Source organism: Argopecten irradians, chromosome 1, assembly GCF_041381155.1.
Source record: "Argopecten irradians isolate NY chromosome 1, Ai_NY, whole genome shotgun sequence".
Taxonomy (NCBI): Eukaryota; Metazoa; Mollusca; class Bivalvia; order Pectinida; family Pectinidae; genus Argopecten; species Argopecten irradians.
Window position 1 is genome coordinate 1,383,174 of NC_091134.1, and position 21,798 is coordinate 1,404,971.

The 21,798-nt window shown below is 36.0% G+C and overlaps 2 protein-coding genes across 2 annotated transcripts; both read right to left on the reverse strand.

Moving 5' to 3' along the window:
• Positions 1 to 26: 26 nt before the first annotated feature.
• On the reverse strand, positions 27 to 1,751 carry LOC138308605 (amelogenin-like). The gene is made up of 2 exons (XM_069249652.1): positions 1,737 to 1,751; positions 27 to 905 (listed from the first exon to the last, which is right to left on the reverse strand). The coding sequence occupies exons 1-2, from the start codon at positions 1,749 to 1,751 to the stop codon at positions 27 to 29; spliced, it is 894 nt and encodes a 297-aa protein (XP_069105753.1).
• Positions 1,752 to 2,938: 1,187 nt separating this feature from the next.
• Positions 2,939 to 7,608, reverse strand: LOC138314707 (2-phosphoxylose phosphatase 1-like). The gene is made up of 3 exons (XM_069255194.1): positions 7,450 to 7,608; positions 4,880 to 5,152; positions 2,939 to 4,183 (listed from the first exon to the last, which is right to left on the reverse strand). The coding sequence occupies exons 1-3, from the start codon at positions 7,526 to 7,528 to the stop codon at positions 2,967 to 2,969; spliced, it is 1,569 nt and encodes a 522-aa protein (XP_069111295.1). The 5' UTR covers positions 7,529 to 7,608; the 3' UTR covers positions 2,939 to 2,966.
• Positions 7,609 to 21,798: the final 14,190 nt, after the last annotated feature.

Here is a 21,798-nt window from a genome sequence, read left to right on the forward strand (position 1 = left end):
TTCTACCTAGACAAGTAGTATCACATTCATTTGGTGAATGTATTGGCTGGATTCGGCATGGCTGGTGACATTTGCTGGATTGGATAAGGCTGGTGACATTTGCTGGATTGGATAAGGCTGGTGGCATTGGCTGGATTGGATAAGGCTGGTGGCATTGGCTGGATTGGATAAGACTGGTGGCATTGGCTGGATTGGATAAGGCTGGTGGCATTGGCTGGATTGGATAAGGCTGGTGACATTGGCTGGATTGGATAAGACTGGTGGCATTGGCTGGATTGGATAAGGCTGGTGGCATTGGCTGGATTGGATAAGACTGGTGGCATTGGCTGGATTGGATAAGGCTGGTGGCATTGGCTGGATTGGATAAGACTGGTGGCATTGGCTGGATTGGATAAGGCTGGTGACATTGGCTGGATTGGATAAGGCTGGTGACATTGGCTGGATTGGATAAGGCTGGTGGCATTGGCTGGATTGGATAAGGCTGGTGACATTGGCTGGATTGGATAAGGCTGGTGACATGGCTGGATTGGATAAGGCTGGTGACATTTGCTGGATTGGATAAGGCTGGTGGCATTGGCTGGATTGGATAAGGCTGGTGGCATTGGCTGGATTGGATAAGGCTGGGACATTGGCTGGATTGGATAAGGCTGGTGCATTGGCTGGATTGGATAAGCTGGTGCATGGCTGGATTGGATAAGGCTGGTGACATTGGCTGATTGGATGTAAGGCTGGATTGGATAAGACTGGTGGCATTGCAGGCTGGGATGGGCCAGGCTGGTGACAGACGGGATTGAATTGGTAATGCGGGCTGGATTGGCGCAGGCTAGTGGCATGGGGAGGATTGTGCCTGCCTGGTGGCATTGCGGCGTGGGTTTGGACTGGATTGCGGCGTGGGTAGGACTAGACTGGATTAGAATTAGACTATTGACATTAGCCGAACCTTTGCTACAATTGTTATCACGATCGTTTTGACAAGTTAAGTCACTCTTTAAACTTTTAAACTACAGTACAAGCATCCCTTTATTTGATTTGTACTAGTAACGTATTGCTTATATGCATATGATACATGCAGCTTTGGCACACAATTAAGGTATTTTATATAATTAACTAGATAAGCAGCATGACAGAGATTTCCATGTACACAGTATTTATTTCCATTTTATCGGATGTACCTTTAACAGCCTGATCCATTGAAGTATACAGATGTATGTCAGGTGTAAGCAGATTCAAGCCAGATAATGTAAGCGGTGGTCGTATTAAAAAATGACCCAATTATGTCATCAACTATATTTAAAAATTGCCCTAAAAAGTTTCCTTTTGTTGTATTCTTGATGTTTCATGGTTTTATGAGGCTTAGAATTTGGCCAAATCTGCTGGATAAGAGTACCTAGGGAAAGAATACTGATCTTCAGTCAGTAACTGGCAAACTACTTCATGTGGCCTGGTCAAAATGTTCAAACATACTACCATAAGTCCACCATCTCTTGGCTTTCATTTCAAATCCCATCCAAGTAGGACAGTTACCAAGTACTGACCATTGGTCAGCGGTTGTTGTCCACCTTCTATACCCACCGTGCCCTTAAATGGCTATAGCTAGTTACAGTATCTACATGATGTCAGACAAAGGGAAAAGACCATTCACTTCCCATAGATCATTAATTTTTTACAACATCCATTAAGAATGAAACGTTTAGGAAAAGTAATTATTTCAATTTCATTTGAAATCTAATTCTTACGATTGCATCTGCCATTGCGCAGCGTGCGTTCGTTGTCAGCTATTCTCTTTAATCATGTTCTAAAGAACCAAGTGACCCAGAGGTTTGAAATTGATTATGTAACGTTAGCATGCGGAGATGTTACCAAATTTGTTCAAATGAATGACATTGACCTTCATTCAATATCACAGGGGTTGATTAGGCTAAAATATGTAAACAACTTCTTGACAATAACTAAGAGACCAACAGACCTGTTATTGGCCAATTAGAATACTGGCATGAAGGGCTACCAAGTTTGTTCGAATTCATTTTAATAATCAAGGGCTACCAAGTTTGTTTAAATGAATGACCTTGACCTTCATTCAAGGTCACGGGGTCAGTTGCAAGTAGGCTAAAATCTTTCAATGACTTATTCTCAACAATCAATTCAAGAGTCCAAGAGACCAAGAGTTATTAGGCCTGTGACATGCTGAGATGAAGGGCTGCAATGTTTGTTTAAATGAATGACCTTGACCTTCATTAAGTGCACAGGAGTTAAATAGGCTAATATCAACGAAATCAAGAGGCCAGGACACCTTATACATTGCATTAGGCCAAATAAAAAATATTCTTGTTTCTGGTAACACCCTTTAAAAATGAAGGGTAGGTTAGGTATGCATTTAAAAAAAAAATTTCCTCTTCATCCCAGTCTTGCAGTGAAAAACTGAAGTAGACTTCATTTAACCTTATATAAACCATGGATTTGATTCCCTGGAGACTATTTGTGTCTTAGATTCAGAGAATTTGTACCAAAATCATGGATTTTGTAAAAAACCAAAGAAATTTAGGTTATTTGTTTGCTTGAGGAAAAAACTGATAAAAAGTTTTTGAGTAGGTACTGATTTAGTAGGGTCGGTCGGGTTGCCGGTAACAGAAATATTCTTTTGTTTGGCCTTACCTGGGTCATACATAGAGCTTATGTCTGAAGTATGCACCATGATTACCAGTTAGCAGAGGAGCGTGAGGTGGCCCTTTGTTTTTTTCCCTTTCGTTAACATTGAATTATACTGAAGATGAATATTCATGCTACACGTATTGAAAATGCCTCATTGTTTACAAACCTGTGTTTAATCAATATGGCTATTTATTTCTACCAGTTACTCTATTGAACAAATTTTAATAGCAAGAGTTACTTATTACATCTTATGATGAAGTTTGATGTAATACAACACCAAATACATATAAACTTGACTTTGTTATATAAAAATATATTTATTCAGTTGTATTCAGACATTGAGTATTAAAATCAACAATATTATACCATTTCAAATGATTATCTAGAAAATATTTTAAATGATGCAGGTGACACAAACCTCTGTGAAGTTTCCTACAAAACATCAGTTCGTTTGTTCTATCCTTTCCATTATATAGAACACGAAAGAATCCCTGTGCTGGATTGGTATTTACACGTTTTGTATAAAGTTCAAACACAAACCTTGAGGCATATGGAGGCCACTTCCCGTCTGAATGAAATCCAAATATAGAAAGTAATGGTGTTAATGATATATCATGCCCTGAATATAAGAAAAATTTTGGAGAGATTTTTAGAAGAACAGTATTCTTCATTCGAATAAATATTTCAGATAATAATGGATGTAATGATAAATGAGCAAATTTTAAATATGGTTCATTTTGTGTTTTGAATTTCACGCCGTCTAAATCAACAGTTTCCCACACTTTGTCAATTAACTTTTTGTTGATACATGCAGCATTTCTTCTGTTGCATGGTAATTCCACCTGGTGACAAACTTGAGTCATCACAATATCCAAGACAGCGGCCAACCAGGGCACTTGGTGCGGCTTAATATCGTAAATATCAGCTAATTGTCGCACCAATAGCCTGTGTCCAGTATCATTACGATTGTGACTTCCTGCCATACCGTTGGATTGGAGTTTAAAAATCTGAGCTAATGGACATCTACATGTAAGTCCTGTAATCTCGGGTGAACAAAATAATAAATCTGGGGAAAGATGTACTTGAATTTTCTGTAAATCAAAATCGGGAAGAAAACCATATAAAAAGGCAATAGCACTTTGGAATGTTCTTGAGTATTCTGTACTTCTAATGTGTATATCTTCATATGAAAAACTGTCCTTGAATAGTTTTGTGAAATACTTTTCTTGGAGAAATTCTCCAATGTTCAAGTGTTGATGTGCCCCAATAGGTGTAAGTTGAGCTCCATCACAGATATTTTTATTCGGGTATAACTCCCAATTTCTGAAATCACTTTGTGGATGAAAATTGGTTTCTGTTTTCTGTAAATTATTCAGATAGCTAGTGAGCTTTTGGTTCTTCTCCAAGAATCCCGAGTCAAACTTGCATGATAACTTTGAGTTTGGGTGATTGATGATACTATGTATTGGTGAACGGTCGCCATGACGAATAATAATGTGAACAGATCTTAACTGGAACTCTTCTCCAACATTTCCTGTAAAAACAAAGAAAAAAAACCCAAGTCACTTAATAATTCTTTTGATAACATATTCACTTGTAAAATCATTCACTTGTGTATAATTATTGTTAGAGTTATTTCCCTTTACAGCTTTTCACATGAATTTCAGGAAAAATTGTTGTGTTTCTGGTAATATTGTTTTCATATCTCTGAGAATGGTGAACTGTTGTTTGAATGATGGTTCATGATTGTTTCTGATGATTACCATATTGGACAACCAACAAACTTGTCTTTAATATTTATTTATTTCCCATATATAAAACTCATTGTTTTGTGTATGATATGTGTTAAAAATGTTAGAGTTACTTCCCTTACAACTAACATATCTTATAAATCTTAGAATCATTACCAATATATTCTCTGAATAATTTTTAACATGTTCTAATTGAAATGTTATACAGGTACATGTACCCGCACTACATCAAAAATTAATTATGATATGCCTCCAAAATATATTAAATGCAGTAATGGAAGCCATAACAGTACTCATTTATTTAGACCTGTTCCATAGTAAGATATAAATGCCCCCTTCATATGAAATCAGCAAGGGACAGAATAAGTCAGATTGACATGGAAATGAAAATAAACGCTTTATATCATTACATTTCCCATCCACACAGTGACAGGGCGTAAGAGTTTCGAGTCCCCAGGCTTAATTCTCTATCATTTTACCTTCCTCACTCCTCCACAAGTCCTCAGAAGGAGGGTTACAGTACTCCTTTACTCTCCCCTCCACAGCTATAAAATTCCTCTGTGACCTAGGCAGTGTTTTCCCTGCTGTAGGCCTGTCAGTAAACTGTGTTCCTCTGTCCCTGGGGTCAGGCCGATAGTGTACTCCAGTAACATCTTCAAGCGTGGATGGAGGGATTATTCCTCTGTCGGTTTGAAACAGGTGAGGTGTCAGACGAGTCTTAGGGGTCTGTGGTAGGTCATTCAGGTAGACATCTGAAAACAAAGGAACATTCTTCACATGATATTGGTGTGTATATAATGCACAATTCATAAGGCAAATAAACTTATTGGAGATTTATCTACATCCATGGTGTACGTGTGTAATAATCAATCTAAGTAAAATCATCTGTTTATGGCTTTTGTCAGGCTATATACAGATATATTCACTCTTGGAGTGGAGGCGCAACGTCCTTTGATGTCGAAATTGTTGACATTCTCGATATTCTAATATTTTACAAAAAACACAGATATATTATTGTATTCAGATTGATGTAATAATTAACTTCATCAATTTCTATGTATTGTTGATATTATACACATATACATGTAAGCACTGGTACTACAAATTAAAATGTGGATCACTTTAGTTTTTAGCCACACATCTAAAACATTTAGAAGAAGTAACTAATAATAATTGTTATAATTTAAGTGTACCTGGTAGCATACACAGGTACATTTGTACGTCATGTATGCATGTATCTGTGAAACAAAAGACATACACTTCATCAATTTCTGCACATGATGATGATAAAGGTATGTAGGCCTATATGCTTTCCCAACTGGCGAGAATGTCTAGGTCTTTTTGCGGAGCGATGGCATCACAAGTGGATGTAACTGCTAAATAGTACATTATCTTATCGTCTGTGAAAAGCCTGACAGAGGAGGAGATACCGTCAGCAATATCATTTATATAGAATAAAAATAAGCTGGGTCCTAGAACTGACCCTTGAGGTACACCAGAATTAACAGGTACAGTGTCAGATGATTCATTTCACCATCTAGTACATGTACAACAGTTTGTGATCTGCCAATAAGGAAGTTTTTGATCCATGTATTGGTCTTAACTTGGATACCATACTGATATAGCTTATGGACCAGGAGATGGTGACTTACCTTATCAAAGGCTTTACTGAAATTCATGATCAGTACATCAGTTTGTTTAACAAAATCTACATTTTTGGAAACATCATCAACAAATTCTAAAAGTTGGGATTCACATGAGCGTTTTTGGCGGAAGCCATGCTGTAGAGGATAGAGTATGATATGTACAGGTTGGGCACAACCCTGCACATGGGTAATAGTTACCCATTTGAGTAACAGTTACCTGTTTGTAGTAATTTAATTACCCAAATGAGTAATTCTGTGAAAAGAAAACACATAATGTTGTTTTAAAAATCATTATCAAAAAAGGGCGTCATAATTTTTAGAATGTCCTACAACTGATCTAAGACTCTATGTTTCTGTGGGTGAAATATCAAATTCTGTTGTCTAACTTTGTTGTAAGATGACAATTTAGGTGCTCTCAATTGACTACAGTGTATATAGCCATCAGGGAGATTCAGTGCAAATGCCATGGTTGAATGAATGTTACCTGTGTTCTATTTTTAGCACCATAGTAAGCAATGGAGGTGGTTTAGTTTGTGACTTTTACCAAAATTGAGACAGTGAAGTTTGTCACATTTTGATTGATAATGTACTAAGTTATGTTAGTAATGGTGTCATGTCAAATTTATTATGCCCTTTTTTGATAAAAAAAAAGTTTAAAACAGCTTCATGCATTTTTCTTGCACAAAATTCTTCATTTAGGTAACTTATTGATTACTCAAACAGGTAACTGTTGTAGCGGGATTGGACTGGGGTTGATCATCGGTGACCAGGTAGCTCAGTCGGTAGAGCACTCGGCTAGTATTCTGAGGGTCCCGGGTTCGAATCCCGGTCTGGCCGCTGCATTTTCTCCTCTCCTATTACAGAATTGGCGCCCAACTAGATAACCCACGGTGGTGGTGTTTGGAAGGGTCTCGTGTGTCTTCGAGGGCGAAGACTTCGAGAAAGGAGGGAGGAGTGTAGCGGGATTGGACTGGGGTTGATCATCGGTGACCAGGTAGCTCAGTCGGTAGAGCACTCGGCTAGTATTCTGAGGGTCCCGGGTTCGAATCCCGGTCTGGCCGCTACATTTTCTCCTCTCCTGTTACACTGTTACTCAAATGGCCCATGGGTAACTGTTACTCATGTGCAGGGTTGTGCCCAACCTGATGTATGTCGTAAAGTTGTTATCATCTGTATATATGTGCATATACGGGGTACAATACATGCGTAGTTCATTTATGATTACTCGAGAATGTCCTTTACACTACGTACGGATAACGTAGCCTACAGTAGTCTATGGTGTATGCGAAAAGGTAACAGGTAGGTCTGACTTATGCTAGTTATGGCTCAACCAGTGGTGCATGACATCAACATACAACTGGCTAATCTAACGTTGCTTTTATCTTCCTTTTCGAGACACTTACTAAAATACCAATAAAGAAGGATAAATCCAGTTCCTCCAAAACAAATGGTCAACGTCTGTTTTCGCAAACATCGCATCATTTTGCCAGAGCCATCCTAATGACAATGCAACAATAATGCCGCTTACATCAACCAAAATATCTGCGGCCGCTTAGAACGTAACAAAATTTAAAATCTCCAAGTGTTGAAAGTTGAAAATAGAATAAAATTCAAAGACATCTTATATACGGTAGCAATCAGGATTATTTTTACCACGTGTACATCAGATCAAGTGCATTTTCTACACATTGCGCACTATGTCAATTGATAACTCCATTTCGTCCCAGTATACATATACATTTAGCTTTGTGATGCTCTTTGGGCGAGATGACTATATACACGAAAATATTTCGTCCCCAGTCAAGATCATTTCCATAGATCACAAGGGGCCAACTCAATGAAAATGGATGTGGTCATACACTTTCTTTTATTGTACTTGGTGGATGGACTGATGAAAATATATAACAGTCATTTTATTTTTATTTTTCAGAAAAAAAATATATTTAAATATCAGGATGTAGTTACATACTGTACTGTTTTCAAGGACGTATATAGACCAATCTACATTGTATATGACTTATAAATCCTTGCTGTTTTGGAGACTAGTAAATATCCCGATTTTTAAAATAATTTTTCAAATCTCGTATTTTCTGAAAAAAAATCACATGACTGTTATATATATTCATTAGTCCATCCACCAAATACAAAATTGTATGACAACATCCATTTTCATTGAGTTGGTCCCCTGTGCCAAAAGATCCTCTCATCAAACGTAGTGATAATAAGGATCTGTATTTTAATCAGATTGCTGAAAGGCCATTTTTTTGTGTATTTCTACTGACAACAATATACAGCATTTGAATTTGTCTGGATATCTTAATAATAATGATATTCCAAAACTATATTAGGAAGAGTCTTATTGTTTAGAAGGAGAAATTACCTATGAAGAGGCAGGAAAAACTCTAAAGCTAATGAAAAACAATAAAAGCCCCGGGTCGGATGGATTTACTACAGAGTTTTTTAAAATGTTTTTTGGGGAAAATTGGGAGAGTTTATAGTAAGATCTATTAATTTTGGTTACAATATAGGACAACTTTCAATAACACAGAGACAGGGTATAATAACATGTATTCCTAAACCAGATAAACCTAGGCATTTCATTAAAAACTGGAGACCCATCTCGTTATTAAATATTTCTTACAAAATTGCATCAGGAACTATAGCTAATAGGATAAAAACCGTTCTTCATAAATTAATAAATGATGACCAAACTGGATTTCTATCGGGTCGCTATATAGGGGTTAATACTAGACTTATATATGACATTATCCACTATACAGAGGAAAACAATATACCCGGCATGCTCCTGATGATTGACTTTGAAAAGGCATTTGACTCAGTGTCCTGGCTATTTATTGAAAAGGTTCTGCATTTCTTTGGTTTTGGTAATAGTATTGTAAACTGGTTCAAAACTTTCCATAATAATGTTCATTCAGCTATAAATAAGGGGAGGGGGGATATTTCATCTTTTTTCGATATCAGGAGGGGCTACCGGCAGGGGGACCCTATTGCACCATATCTGTTTATTCTTTGTGCAGAAGTCTTGGCTATAAAAATAAGAAGTAATAGAAATATAATAGGTATCAATATTGAAAACTGCCCCATTTTATTATCGCAATATGCGGATGACACATCACTGATACTTGATGGTTCTGAGCAGTCACTTAGGGAATCGGTAATTTTGCAGATATTTCAGGTTTGAAAATGAACATTGATAAAACTCAGGTCATTTGGATCGGTAGCAAAAAGTATAGTGAAGATAGTTATTTACCAGAGCTTAATTTACAATGGGGTAAGACAAATTTACGTTGTTGGGAATCGAATTTAGTGTAAATCTTCACGAAATACCAAAATTGAACGTTGACAAAAAAACTTACAAAACTAAAATCTTTAATTAAAATTTGGAATAGAAGATCATTAACACCTATTGGAAAGATTAACATTATCAAATCATTGCTCGTTTCTCAATTTAATCACCTTTTCATCTCATTGCCTAATCCAGATACTAAATTCATAAACAAACTTAATTCAATTCTATTTGATTACCTGTGGGCTTGAAAGCCAGATGAAATAAAGAGGGAGATACTTACTCAAAATTATGTTGATGGTGGTTTGAAGATGATCAATCTTGTTGCTTTCATAAACTCACTTAAACTTACATTGATCAGAAGAATTTATCAGAGTAATGAGAAATGGCAGATCTTCTTGCACATTGTAGCTCGGAATATATTAAGATATGTATAAAATATGTATAAATCTAAAAATGAATTCTGGATTGATGTATTCAAATCTTGGTACTTATTAAATTCAAAATACCTTGAGAATGTTCTGGAGAAAAACATTTTGAAAGCTCCTATTTGGTATAATAGTGAAATCAAGGTAGGAGGGAAATCTGTCTATTATAAACATTATTACCAGAAAAGCATTTTTTGTTATAAATGACATAATAAAGGAGAGTGACAAATTATTGTTTTACACATTTGAGGAATGTATTAGAATATATCGAGTAAACACAAATTTTCTACAGTATCAAGGTCTTGTCGCATCGGTCAAAACTTTTATTGCATCATGCAATTTACACATACAGGACATTTTTATCCCTACATACATCTCAATTTACAGATTTTTCTTAGGGATAATAAGGGTTAAAAATTTTCTACAATATTTTTGTTAAATCTGATATGATACCATCCGGCACCAGAAAGTGGAATGCTACATTTGACAACATAGGCAAAGTGACCTGGTGTAAAATACATCAATTGCCCTTTTGTATAACAACTAATTCAAAGCTTCAGTGGTTCCAATATAGAGTAAATCATCATATTCTTACAACTAACTCATTTTTATCCCAAATTGGATTAGTTGTCTCCCCTCTATGTACATTTTGTAACTATGAACCAGAATCAATAACTCATATTTTATGGGAGTGTGAAGAAGTGCAAAAATTATTATGTAGTCTTGATACACTATTGGAAGCCCTTTTAATCCCCTTTTCAGTGGCCTTCTTCATCGTAATATTCTTCCCAGTAACAGATTAGATAATGAAATAATCATAATCATCAAACAGTATATTTACAGAACAAGATGTTTACACAATTCATTGAATATAAATGCTCTTGTAAACATAATAAAAATCAAGTATATAATTCAAAAATATATTGCCTATGGTAAGGACGAAAATAATAAGAGTAAATTTGATAAAGAATGGAAAAAAATGGGATTCACTTATTAATTTGTGATACATGTATTTTAAAAATGTGCATTTTATAGTTATATTTTTTTCTTTTACCACATATTTTTTCTTTGCTACCAGCTTTATTTATTCATAATTCAATTTCTTTATAAAGCCCTCCACAAAAGCCGAAGTATAGATATCTGTTCTTCATTTTCCATTTTTTGTTTCTCGTCGCTACCATCTTGTCTTCAACTATCTTTCCCTTCTTATAACCTCTCTGCCTTTTTTCTATTTTATTTTCTTAAATTGGAACATGGGTGTGTGCTCTTTTTCTATACTTTCCACTCCGTATGGAATAAAACTACTGTTTTGCAGTGACTGCGTCAATTGTATAACTTATAGAATTTGTGTGTATATAAATCTGGTATAAATAGTGGTGACGCATGCATGAGTTTGTAAAAATGGGTATATGGTCCTACTTGTTATTGTAATACCTATTGTGTGAATCAGATGGGTAAGTGAATTTCTTGTACATGTAAGAGTGAGAGTAAACAAGTTGATAGTTATGATATTTGTAAATTGCAATGATGAAAAACCTGAATAAAAAGAAAATTATATTTTTTTTGTATTAGAAATAGTATATGGATTACTCTTATCTATAAAAATGATATATTCATTATGTAAATTGCATATCTTTAAAAATACAAGGAAACTAGCTCATTCAATGAAAAAAAAACCCCAAAAAACCCAAGGATTGCTAAATTCATTTCTTTATTCCTCCAAATTGGAGTGTTACATAAATTGAACAATAATAATGAACAAGATAAAGAAAAAATTAAATTCGAAAGGTTAATATACAAGAAAAATGAATAGAAAATGGCAAATACATAGATCTATATATACAATGTATGTATAAGCATTTGTTCACATTCACAAAAAAGAAAATTGACTCAAGGTTTGAAAAGAGACTGCTATGTTAAATATTTTACGATTGCATATAATAAAATAGACAGTTACATATAATATCAGATTAAAACAAAAACATCGTATTGAAATGTGAAACTGAGGCCTTGTCAGCTAAAAAAAAAAAAACAACAACAAACCAACAACAAAACAACAGCCTTCACGTATAAAAGAGTTATATTGTCATCACCAAGAGATAGAGCAATGTCGTCTGATGGACAACCTAGTATGGTAGTAATTTGAACATCTCTTTTAGCTTGGTCTAAAGTTACATATACATGAACTGGGTAAGCATTTACTACGTTGGTATAGAAACTATCTCTGAGTGAGATTACTTCAGAACTGTTGCAGTCTAAAAGACAGTGGGCGATAGCGTCTTAGGCAAATAAGCTGCAACTAGCAAAATGTAGTTCGCAGTCAGGTGGAATAATCCATAGCTTAGAGACTCGTTTACAATTTTCAGCTAAATTTGGAGATGCTTGTGACAAAGAATTAGACTCAGAAGCTGTTCCCATTGTTTATTTTCTTTTGCAAATAAACCATGTTTTACAATATGCTTCCATATTAATTTATTTGGTATATAGGTAGAAGTATGACTGTAGTTCGTATTTATGGAATAAATACCATATATCGGGTATATACCCTCTTTTGGACTTGTAAATACTGAAATACATATGATATAAACGTATTTGTCGGGACCATGTCAGAATAATTTCATGCAAATTTCAGCCAAATTGCACCGGTAGAACACAAGAAGTTCAAAACCTGTTTTAAAGATTGCTGCTGTGGCGGCCATCTTGGATTCAGGATCGACACAAAAAATAACAACTCTTTGTCGGGACCATGTCAGGATCATTTCATTCAAGTTCCAGCCAAATCCGGTAGAAATCGAAAAGAAGTTCAAAATGTGAAAAGTTTACGCACCGCGCACGGCGGACGACGACGGACGAAACATGATGACAATAGGTCATCCTGACCCTTCGGGTTTGATGACCTAAAAAAGCGTAATTTGCATTGTGCAACATACGTTGAGATCAATGACAGACTTAACATACCCAAAACGATATCAGATCTAGTACGAATTTGGAAGTTTTGCATATGTTTCACGTAAAGATGGTGGGTAGTCTCTAAGCGACATGAATCGTTTGAGCGCAACAGGAACCAGAACTCACTGCCAAATAGCGCTCTTGAAAGAACTATAGATTTGTAGAGTTTCAGTCTTGTTCTTCTGGATTAATTTCCCAGACTAAGTAAATCAAATAGTTAGATAAGCGTGTCACATTTTTCAAAGATGAATTTATGACAAAAAACAATATTTGTTACAGGAGTGACATGCTCAAACTTAATTAGTAAGAAAACGTTGCTAGGATAACTTATCAAACACAATTGTTCAATTAATAATACCCAAACTATGTGTCGTGTTTAAAACTGTCTCGTGCCACACCGGTACAACCAGTATTAGAAGGTGACACGTTTATTGCAGTCACAGACTTATGAGATGAGTTAACGGTGAGTTATAAACATTCTCAGTGTTTGCTTTGACTGTGACCAGGGTATGTATTGTCCAATGTAAATGACACAAAAAGTCATTTCATCAGACGAAGACGAATGGGAAACTCGCATAGTCCTAAGTCTTCCGTGTTCTACTGGGAACGAGCTCTATCGTAATGCTAGACCAATAATTCCCGAAATGAGATTTACAGTTTGTATGTAGACATTAAATGAACAGCAATTGATGAGTCACAGGTGCTGTACACTGTAAGCTGACAAAAGAGCACAACGAGAGAAAAAAAAACTGTCTGTCATTGTAGATAAGCTAAGATCAAAACATACACGTTACATACATCGACATGGCGAGAGGAATGACCTTGTTTGGAATCTACTAACCGTAATGTACGAATCGTCATACTACAGTCGTGCTATTCGCGGGGCTGTAAATCACGTGGCTAATTTCAAGAGCCCCAATCCTAGAACTAACAGCATGTTAGCGCTGAATGTGTCAACGCGGTGTCAGAACAGGAGGTACGCGCTGCCGGGATTCGCGAGAGTATGATAACTAACCAGGAGCCACCTCCATATCAGAATGCAAAAATTTATACGTTCAAACAAACACGTAAATGGCTTATTAGTTATTATGGCATTGTTGTGGATAGTACTTTTAAAACGTCGAGTCAAACTCAATCTGATTAAAACACAGATCCTTATAACCACTCCGTTCAATAGAGGATCTCACAATATCCCAAAAGGGGTCACGTCCAGATGACCTTTATACCACGTGTACTTCCTAGCAAATGCAGTTTCTACACCTTACAACATCAATTGAAAATGTCTTTTCGCCCCAGTATACATATACAAGATGGCTACATACACGAAAATAATTTGGACTGCTTTTTCAAACTATTTCGTCCCCAGTCAAGATTCTGGCAGTGCCAATTTGATTGGCCATTTCAAAAGGTCATCTTGACGTGACCTCTAATGGGATGTTCTCAGATCCTCTTATCCAACGTAGTGATAATCAGATTGAGTCAAACTTTGAACGTAGTAAAATATTACTGTAAAAAGACCAACTCTACTTTTTTAAAGTACAAATTAGCCTAGAACACAAGACCAACTCTTCTCTATTGAAGTACACACGTGTGACATGAAACCCAGTTGATTGGGTTCGAAGAGTACTAATCAATACTGGAAAGTGTACCACAAATTAGCTATTAGTTTAATTAGCAATATGGTGTATTGGCGATGCGACTCAGTAAACCAGTCCTCAGAGTTAGAGAAACACGTCTTGTCCTACCTACATACCAACACTCACACTCAATCTTTCGTGAATTCTAACGATTTTTATGCAGCTACATCTAAATTGAAATTACCCCAAGACATCATAGGGCATGTTTGAGTGTCAACATGTCGTGCCGAATCAACCAGGAATCTTCCTAAAACCCACATGTCACTGCAACCCAGTAATTTTCTGGAAACTAATAAAGTTTTACGCATTTCTTGATGCTTTTTATATGTTTTTCGCATGAGTTCTTGCATTTCCAAAAACAAATGTGAAATGTTCTGCCAGGATTTGCATGACTCCTATATTCCTCAGCATTATAAATTATACGTAAAACAGACTTTGGTAAATTTCGCTGTGCCAGATCTCAGCAATCACGCAAAATAGCAGCAGAATGATAAAATCAATTTCAATTGAAATGTATCCTCTGTAAATTCAAGATAAAACCAACTGGTCAGAAAGCCTACTTGATTGTCTAACGGTCGTGTACTAAGGCAATATAGTGTATAAATATAGTATACGTCCATCCCACAAACCAGACATTCTGTTTTACCATTGTTCAATACAATTCGGTTCTATTACGATTTACGGAATGGCTCTTGGCCTAAATGCCAGATTTCGCCCAACAGCATTAATTATCATTGTCTTGCCTAAATTGTCTTCAAATAATGTCAAAGGCCAACATTTTGTTTTTGCGTGTAACAAAAGTAAAGAAAAGCCAATCTCCAGGATACTAAGCAAGTTCCCTCTTTTACAGCGTATTGATCAGATTTTTATACACTGGTACTTATCAAGAACGCACTGTAAGACTTTGGACCCGGATCTATAATTCCCATCATCAGCGCTCCGTTGAATTCAATCCTATTCGGCATGATCCGACGCGCTATCCCAATGGAACCCGTGAACTTGTAACTGGTAAATGATGCCTCATCCCTAGATGATTACTGGTGTGATCAGAACATCGATGCCAAGTGATAATTTTCAAGATGGGAATAGCCTTATCACGACTTAATACAGAAGTAATAACTCTAATTAGAGAATAATAACTTAACCAAGAAAGTGATACCCACACGTCATAAATGGCCCGCTGATTTGCAAGGAGTATTTGCTAGCTGATATCTTTGGGAATTGCCTCTACACGTCTTAAAAAAGTTTCTACAGACGTAATAGGGAAATCGTTTAGTTTAGATTTTATTTAACCTTCACCAGTTAAGGTTAAGTAAGGACGACCTCTCTTGCATGCGACATGTAGGCATGTGGTTGGTGCAGTATTGGAAGCTGTCGTTTGATCTGTGCTACATATGATATCAAATGAAAAACTTGATGTTCTCTCCCAGGGTAAAGTGGTCTCGTGCACCCAGAGACTCTGGACAAAGGTTTTCTTGTCTATCTTATTATTGCATGCAACTGTTAAAGTCTATTGCAAATTTCCCTCTATGACGCGGAAACTCGTTTGATGCAGCGTTGTTGTTCTAAGCTATACGCTTTGCATTTTTTATTGACACATTCATTCTTTTTATAAATCCATTTGTATTCGTTCACCAGAGGGAAATTATACAGTTTTAATGTAAGTTGTTTTATTTTGTATCTATATATTGTTCGTCAATATCTATCAGACATTGAAAACGAAGGGGACAGTGCGCTATACAACATCCTGTAAAACTTCAATTACGTTTATTATATAACTCGTGTTGTCTAGAGGCCTCTAACTTAAATTTACTGACACGTTACCATGATTAATGTGATTGAAACGTCGAAAACACCATTAACTTGTCTAAGGTATTTCTATCCTTCGAGATCTCAGAGATAGATAACGTCATTTATACCCAAAGGCATGTTCTAACATTTATGGGACCAAAATGATGCATTATTTCATGACAATCGATTTGTTGTTTACATGTTTTCCTCCCCATTGATAAGTTTTTTAGTGTTATGATTTGTTGTTTATTTATTTTTCCGCTGGTTTCTTTCTCCGATGGTTATTCAGAATTATATAATTACTCTCGACCAACATAATTTGCCCACAGCTTTTCCTATGCTAGTTTTCAACAATGACTGTAGAGATTTGGTTTATTTTGTTTTATATCCGTTAACATAAATGGCTATTTCAGGTGTCATGGTAAGGATGGGGAGGAAATCGAGAAACCGGAGAATCCGGAAAAAAGTAATCAACCATCGGTCAGATTATGACAACTGCTCAACATGTGTTTTGGATGATCAAACCAGTGGTGTTTATACTGAATACATGAATTATAATTACTACCGCGAGTTGACATACAATAAAGACCACCTTTATTATTTGTTCATTACACACTTACACCTCCTATGTACTGTGACACTGCTTTCGAACCTGTGATCCTGCTTTCGAACCTGTGACCCTGCTTTCGAACCTGTGACCCTGCTTTCGAACCTGTGATCCTGCTTTAGAACCTGTGACCCTGCTTTCGAACCTGTGATCCTGCTTTCGAACCTGAGATCCTGCTTTAGAACCTGTGACCCTGCTTTCGAACCTGAGACCCTGCTTTCGAACCTGTGAGCCCGCTTTCGAACCCGATTTCCTTATCTATAAAGCTATCGCTATAGACGTAAATTTAATTAACCAAATCAAACCGTTCACTGATTCCAATTGCAGAAAACATGAAATAGATGTTGTCAATATCTCATCACGCATCATAGGATGAACAAGGCATTCACCTTATATAGTAAACGTTATACAAGAACGGAAACAACTCGTCTTTTTTACACTATGGCTAGTCTTCGAAGGATGATCTAGTAAGAAAAACTCGAAAAAACCCACTAGTGAATGATCTATACATGAGTCCGTTACACCAAGCTAGGATGGTCTGGAATGTTCAATGGCTTTACCATGTCAGCTCATTATCGCTGTTTCTTTCCTTTGATCCAGACGATAATGGATGCTCTAAAACGTTAGTCATAAATACAAACAAGGTTCAGTATTCTGTATTATCATTTAAGATAAAAGGAATATATATGCGTGATCGGATATTACTTTTCAACCCCAAATCATACAAATTTTAGACAGGAAAAGAAGTGAGTAGTGGACCCTTATCAGTACAGTGTGAGTGGGATATCTGTAACTCTTCAATACTACTTCCTGTTATCACAAGGACAACCATACACACGCAATACGAATACAAATGTCATTTAGGGATGTCTTTAAGTTATCTAACCAACCATTGTTGTCGGAACCGATGTTAGGTAATCTATTGTTTGAACACTAACCCTAACCCTAACCCTAGTGTCATAACTGGAGAATATCTAATGGGATTTATCAAATCTGGCATTTCATTATTTGTTTTTCAATGTCATTGCATTCCTTATTTCATGTATTGTGATATTTGATGGTCTAATGTAGATAAGGATACGACAACGTGATATTATATAAATTACAACTTTGACATGGACCATATATATCTGATGTCTGATGATATATTTATTTTTTGTGGACAAAAACTATTCGATTAAAAGGATATTGTTTGTTTGAACTAAATCAATTTAGGTTGATTTTATAGCATCATTCTTAATGAAGTGAATTATGTAATTGAAGATTTATTTAGTTTTTAACTTTGTACTTTACACATGTACATGAGAACAAGGAAGATTTGACATAAAATATTAGAAGCATACTATGATTCGGGAGAAATGGTCGTTTTGATTTCAAAAGAAATTGAATTGATATAATTTGAAGTTAAAGGTATTAAGGGTGCAAAGATTAAATCAAAATACGGTAGGTGTTGTTGAATGACATCATATCGCCTTCCAAACGATCAAAACGATCCACGACCTTTAATAATCAGGCGGCAATCGTTCAGAGATCAATTCTGTGTCAAAATACATTGTACTTTTACGAAAAGTTCTTAAAATGGCGAATTAAACATAAAACTGAAAATTATTGTTTTTTTCTACAATCGAAGGCAACAGTAAAGGAAATGTCTAAAACGATATTATCAACACCGCAAAGAAAAAGTAGAATTTTAGATAGATGCACATGGGAATTGCCCACCTGGTTTTCGATTTAGGTTACATAGTTTAACGTTCTTACATGTAAATTATACACTAAAATGAAAATACGTTTAAAATGATCTTATTTTGGAAGAGATCCTCCCAAACGAAGTTAAAATTACTTCAAGTAGTTGATAATTACAAATTCACACCTAAAAGGAAAGAATACCATCGTTTGGTACACTAATAAACACACGGTTGATTATATTGCGATACTTGAAAATTTTTAAGAACAAAAATACATGTATCATTGCAAAGACACATTTCTATTGTGGTTTAAGAATGGTTTACCTGATATACACGGGTAAAGTAGATGATTAAACATTGATATACTTACATATGCCAACCAGTAGTAGGAACCAAACACCCAGACAAGCTAGGGTGTGTCTTCCAAGCCAGCCCAAGGCCAGGTACATGGTCTTTATTCGGTAGCGAACTTTGAACATTCTCCATACTGCCATTATCGAACTGGAGACAAACGCCACTACTTCCTTTAATTTTCCCTTCAATGGATGTAATTCGATAATGACGTCATTATGCCAGAGGTTGCCTCACTGTAATTTGATGAAAACAATACATCATCACCAGTTTGATTATCATCATTAAAATGCATTAGGTAACCGATAGTCCGACCTTGTCTCGCTGTCACTGCCAGGGAACAGTTACTGCTGCAATGTTCAAACTGGGACAATGCAATAGATGTGATAGGATCAGCGTAGGGCATGTGCATTCTCAGATACCATAGTAACAGCGTCCTCACGTGACTACTACAATACCAAAATAATTGTCACAATCGCCGTTCTGTAGAGAAATACTATCGTCCTTAATGTTTCTCACATCCTTATGGTTTTCCGGGTTCATTTGATTAACAGATAGATATTTAAGGAAAAAAAGCTGTCACACGGCCACACATGGATATCATAATTGTCACACACATGGGAAATGCGACGTGTAATGCTTCACTGGTGCTCTATCTGAAAGTGGTATTCCCTCAAACAGACTCAAAGACCCATGTATAATTGTGTTTTAGGCAATAACGCCATATCGTAGGGGGCCGTAGTGGCCGAGTGGTTAAGATGTCTCGACATATAACCACAAGCCCTCCACCTCTGGGATGCGGGTTCGAATCCCATGTGGGGCAGTTACCAGGTACTGACCGCTGGTCGGTGGTTTTTCTCTGGGTACTCCGACTTTCCTCCACCAACAAACCTAGCACATCCTTACATGACCCTGGCTGTTAATAGGACGTTAAACTAATAAAACCATAATACGCCATATCGTACGTCATTCAATTTCGAATTAAGTCATCGTGATGAGAATAAATTGTGAGCCTTGACATAATGTTGTAATTGTACGAATGGAACCACAGTAGACACATTTATGGCCATGCAATTACGCGATAAAATGATTTCAAACATATACTCGTCATTTTGATCATGTGTTGCTGAGAAAATAAGAACAATAACTTACCTGCATTATATTTAACTACACATAATATTTCCTGTTGTTGTAAAGGCTAGACAACCGTTTTCACAAATCCCCATTTTTTTATATGTCTATTACATGCTCCGTATATTAAGCGTAATGTCACGTTCAGTCCGCCAACAGAATTATTGAGTCTAGACCTTCAATAGCACCTGGCATTGTTGACGCTCTGTTGTGATTGTCCAATCACTCACGATAGTTGTAACTCCTTGGGTACCATTAACATGTATTGGCGAACGTAAGTTAAATCGCATTACACCACTTTCATCCATTTTTGCCCCAATTAAGTAAATAATCCATAAATTGCAATCATCAACTTTTTTATAACTATATTCATGTTGCGTTACATAGCGTATACGTTGGTAGCTATTTGGATCTGAACGCGGAGGCCATCCTCATGGATACCGATAAAGGTTACCCAGTCTGGTAATACTGACATTCCGATAATCCTATACTCACACTGGTGCCATTTCAGACTAGGAAATAGAACAACTGTTAACAAAATCTCCTTTGGGAATACGCTCCAGTAAATAATTGCTTTTGGTTACTTGTTTAATTCGGTATGAAAAATTAAGTCCGCACGTTGGGAGAGACAATGTTCTTTAATGGTTTAAGGGTTTGAAAACCCAGAAATGCGAAGTACATGTAGCATATACATTGTGAATCGATTTAGTTCCTCAAACCAATTATGTCAATTCAAACTAACTCATCAGTATTTTCTGTCTTAATTTAAAAGCAGATACCAGTTTATGTATTCTCCTTTTCTATACAAATATATATGTTGTTTACACTCGCTATTGGTTAATAGTCTTCGTGTTTGGGTTATGGTTTTGTAATTTCACTAGGCTTGTTCACTATACGCAAATACTAGCCGAGTTTGTTTACCATGACTGCATGGTAATATTGAACCTTGACCTTGCGTATGAAAGTGCTCAATGCAAGTTATAGAGACTACTTTTTTAAAAGAAACACACGGTTTTCTTTATATTTTAACGCACATTACATATATAGTGTTGTTTTTCATAGAATTTTGGAAAAAGGTAAACAATATATTTATTATATTCATATATAATACAAACATCTTTTTAAAGATGCTCCACCGCTGACAAATGGTAATTTTTTACTATCAAAAACAGGAGCAGACGATTTAGTATTTTTCTTCAGTTACAAAAGTTACTTACTTTACACCATTATCACCATTGAAAAGTTTGAGCTTCTCATTTTACTTCAAGTTAGAAATATGAAAAATGATTAATTGCATCCCGAAAAAATTCCGTGGCACTATATCTGATATGGAATGAAGTAACGATTGCTCATGCACCAAAGGCGAAATAAATTATTTTATGTTATTTTTTGTGTTAATTAGGTATATATATACATGATTAAACACCAATTATTGTTCAAATGATGAATATCATTTATGCTCTGTCGGCGATGGAGCATCTTTAAACTAACAATGATATTATAGAAACGGGGAAAAATATCCCAACGTGCAGTGCATTCATTTTTGTTCAAAATGATGGATGTCAAATGTAACAATTACTTGTCTTTGTCATTCGATCAAGTCTTTGGGGCGGGCGGGCTTGATGCCCTCTGACTGAGGTCAGTTATAAAATACCTCTTGTCCTTGTTCTTTGAGACTTTAATAATGTGCATTAAAACATGAATCGCTAGTAATCCACGTGTTGATAGTTGCACGTCATAATAAATACATTATATCCATCGTACACAAGTGAAGTTGTTCCCTGTATATCGACGAATCTACCATAGATTATATAATCACATAGCTCCCAGGGATGTATTATTGTCAAGTCAGACGACAATCTATAA

Bases quoted from the DNA above. Each gene is read 5' to 3' on its own strand.
- LOC138314707 (XM_069255194.1), bottom strand. From the start codon at position 7,528: ATGATGCGATGTTTGCGAAAACAGACGTTGACCATTTGTTTTGGAGGA. The intron at 5,153-7,449 runs GTAAGTGTCTCG...CTTTGTTTTCAG, and splicing joins CCTTCTTTATTGGTATTTTA to ATGTCTACCTGAATGACCTA. The intron at 4,184-4,879 runs GTAAAATGATAG...TTGTTTTTACAG, and splicing joins CTTGTGGAGGAGTGAGGAAG to GAAATGTTGGAGAAGAGTTC.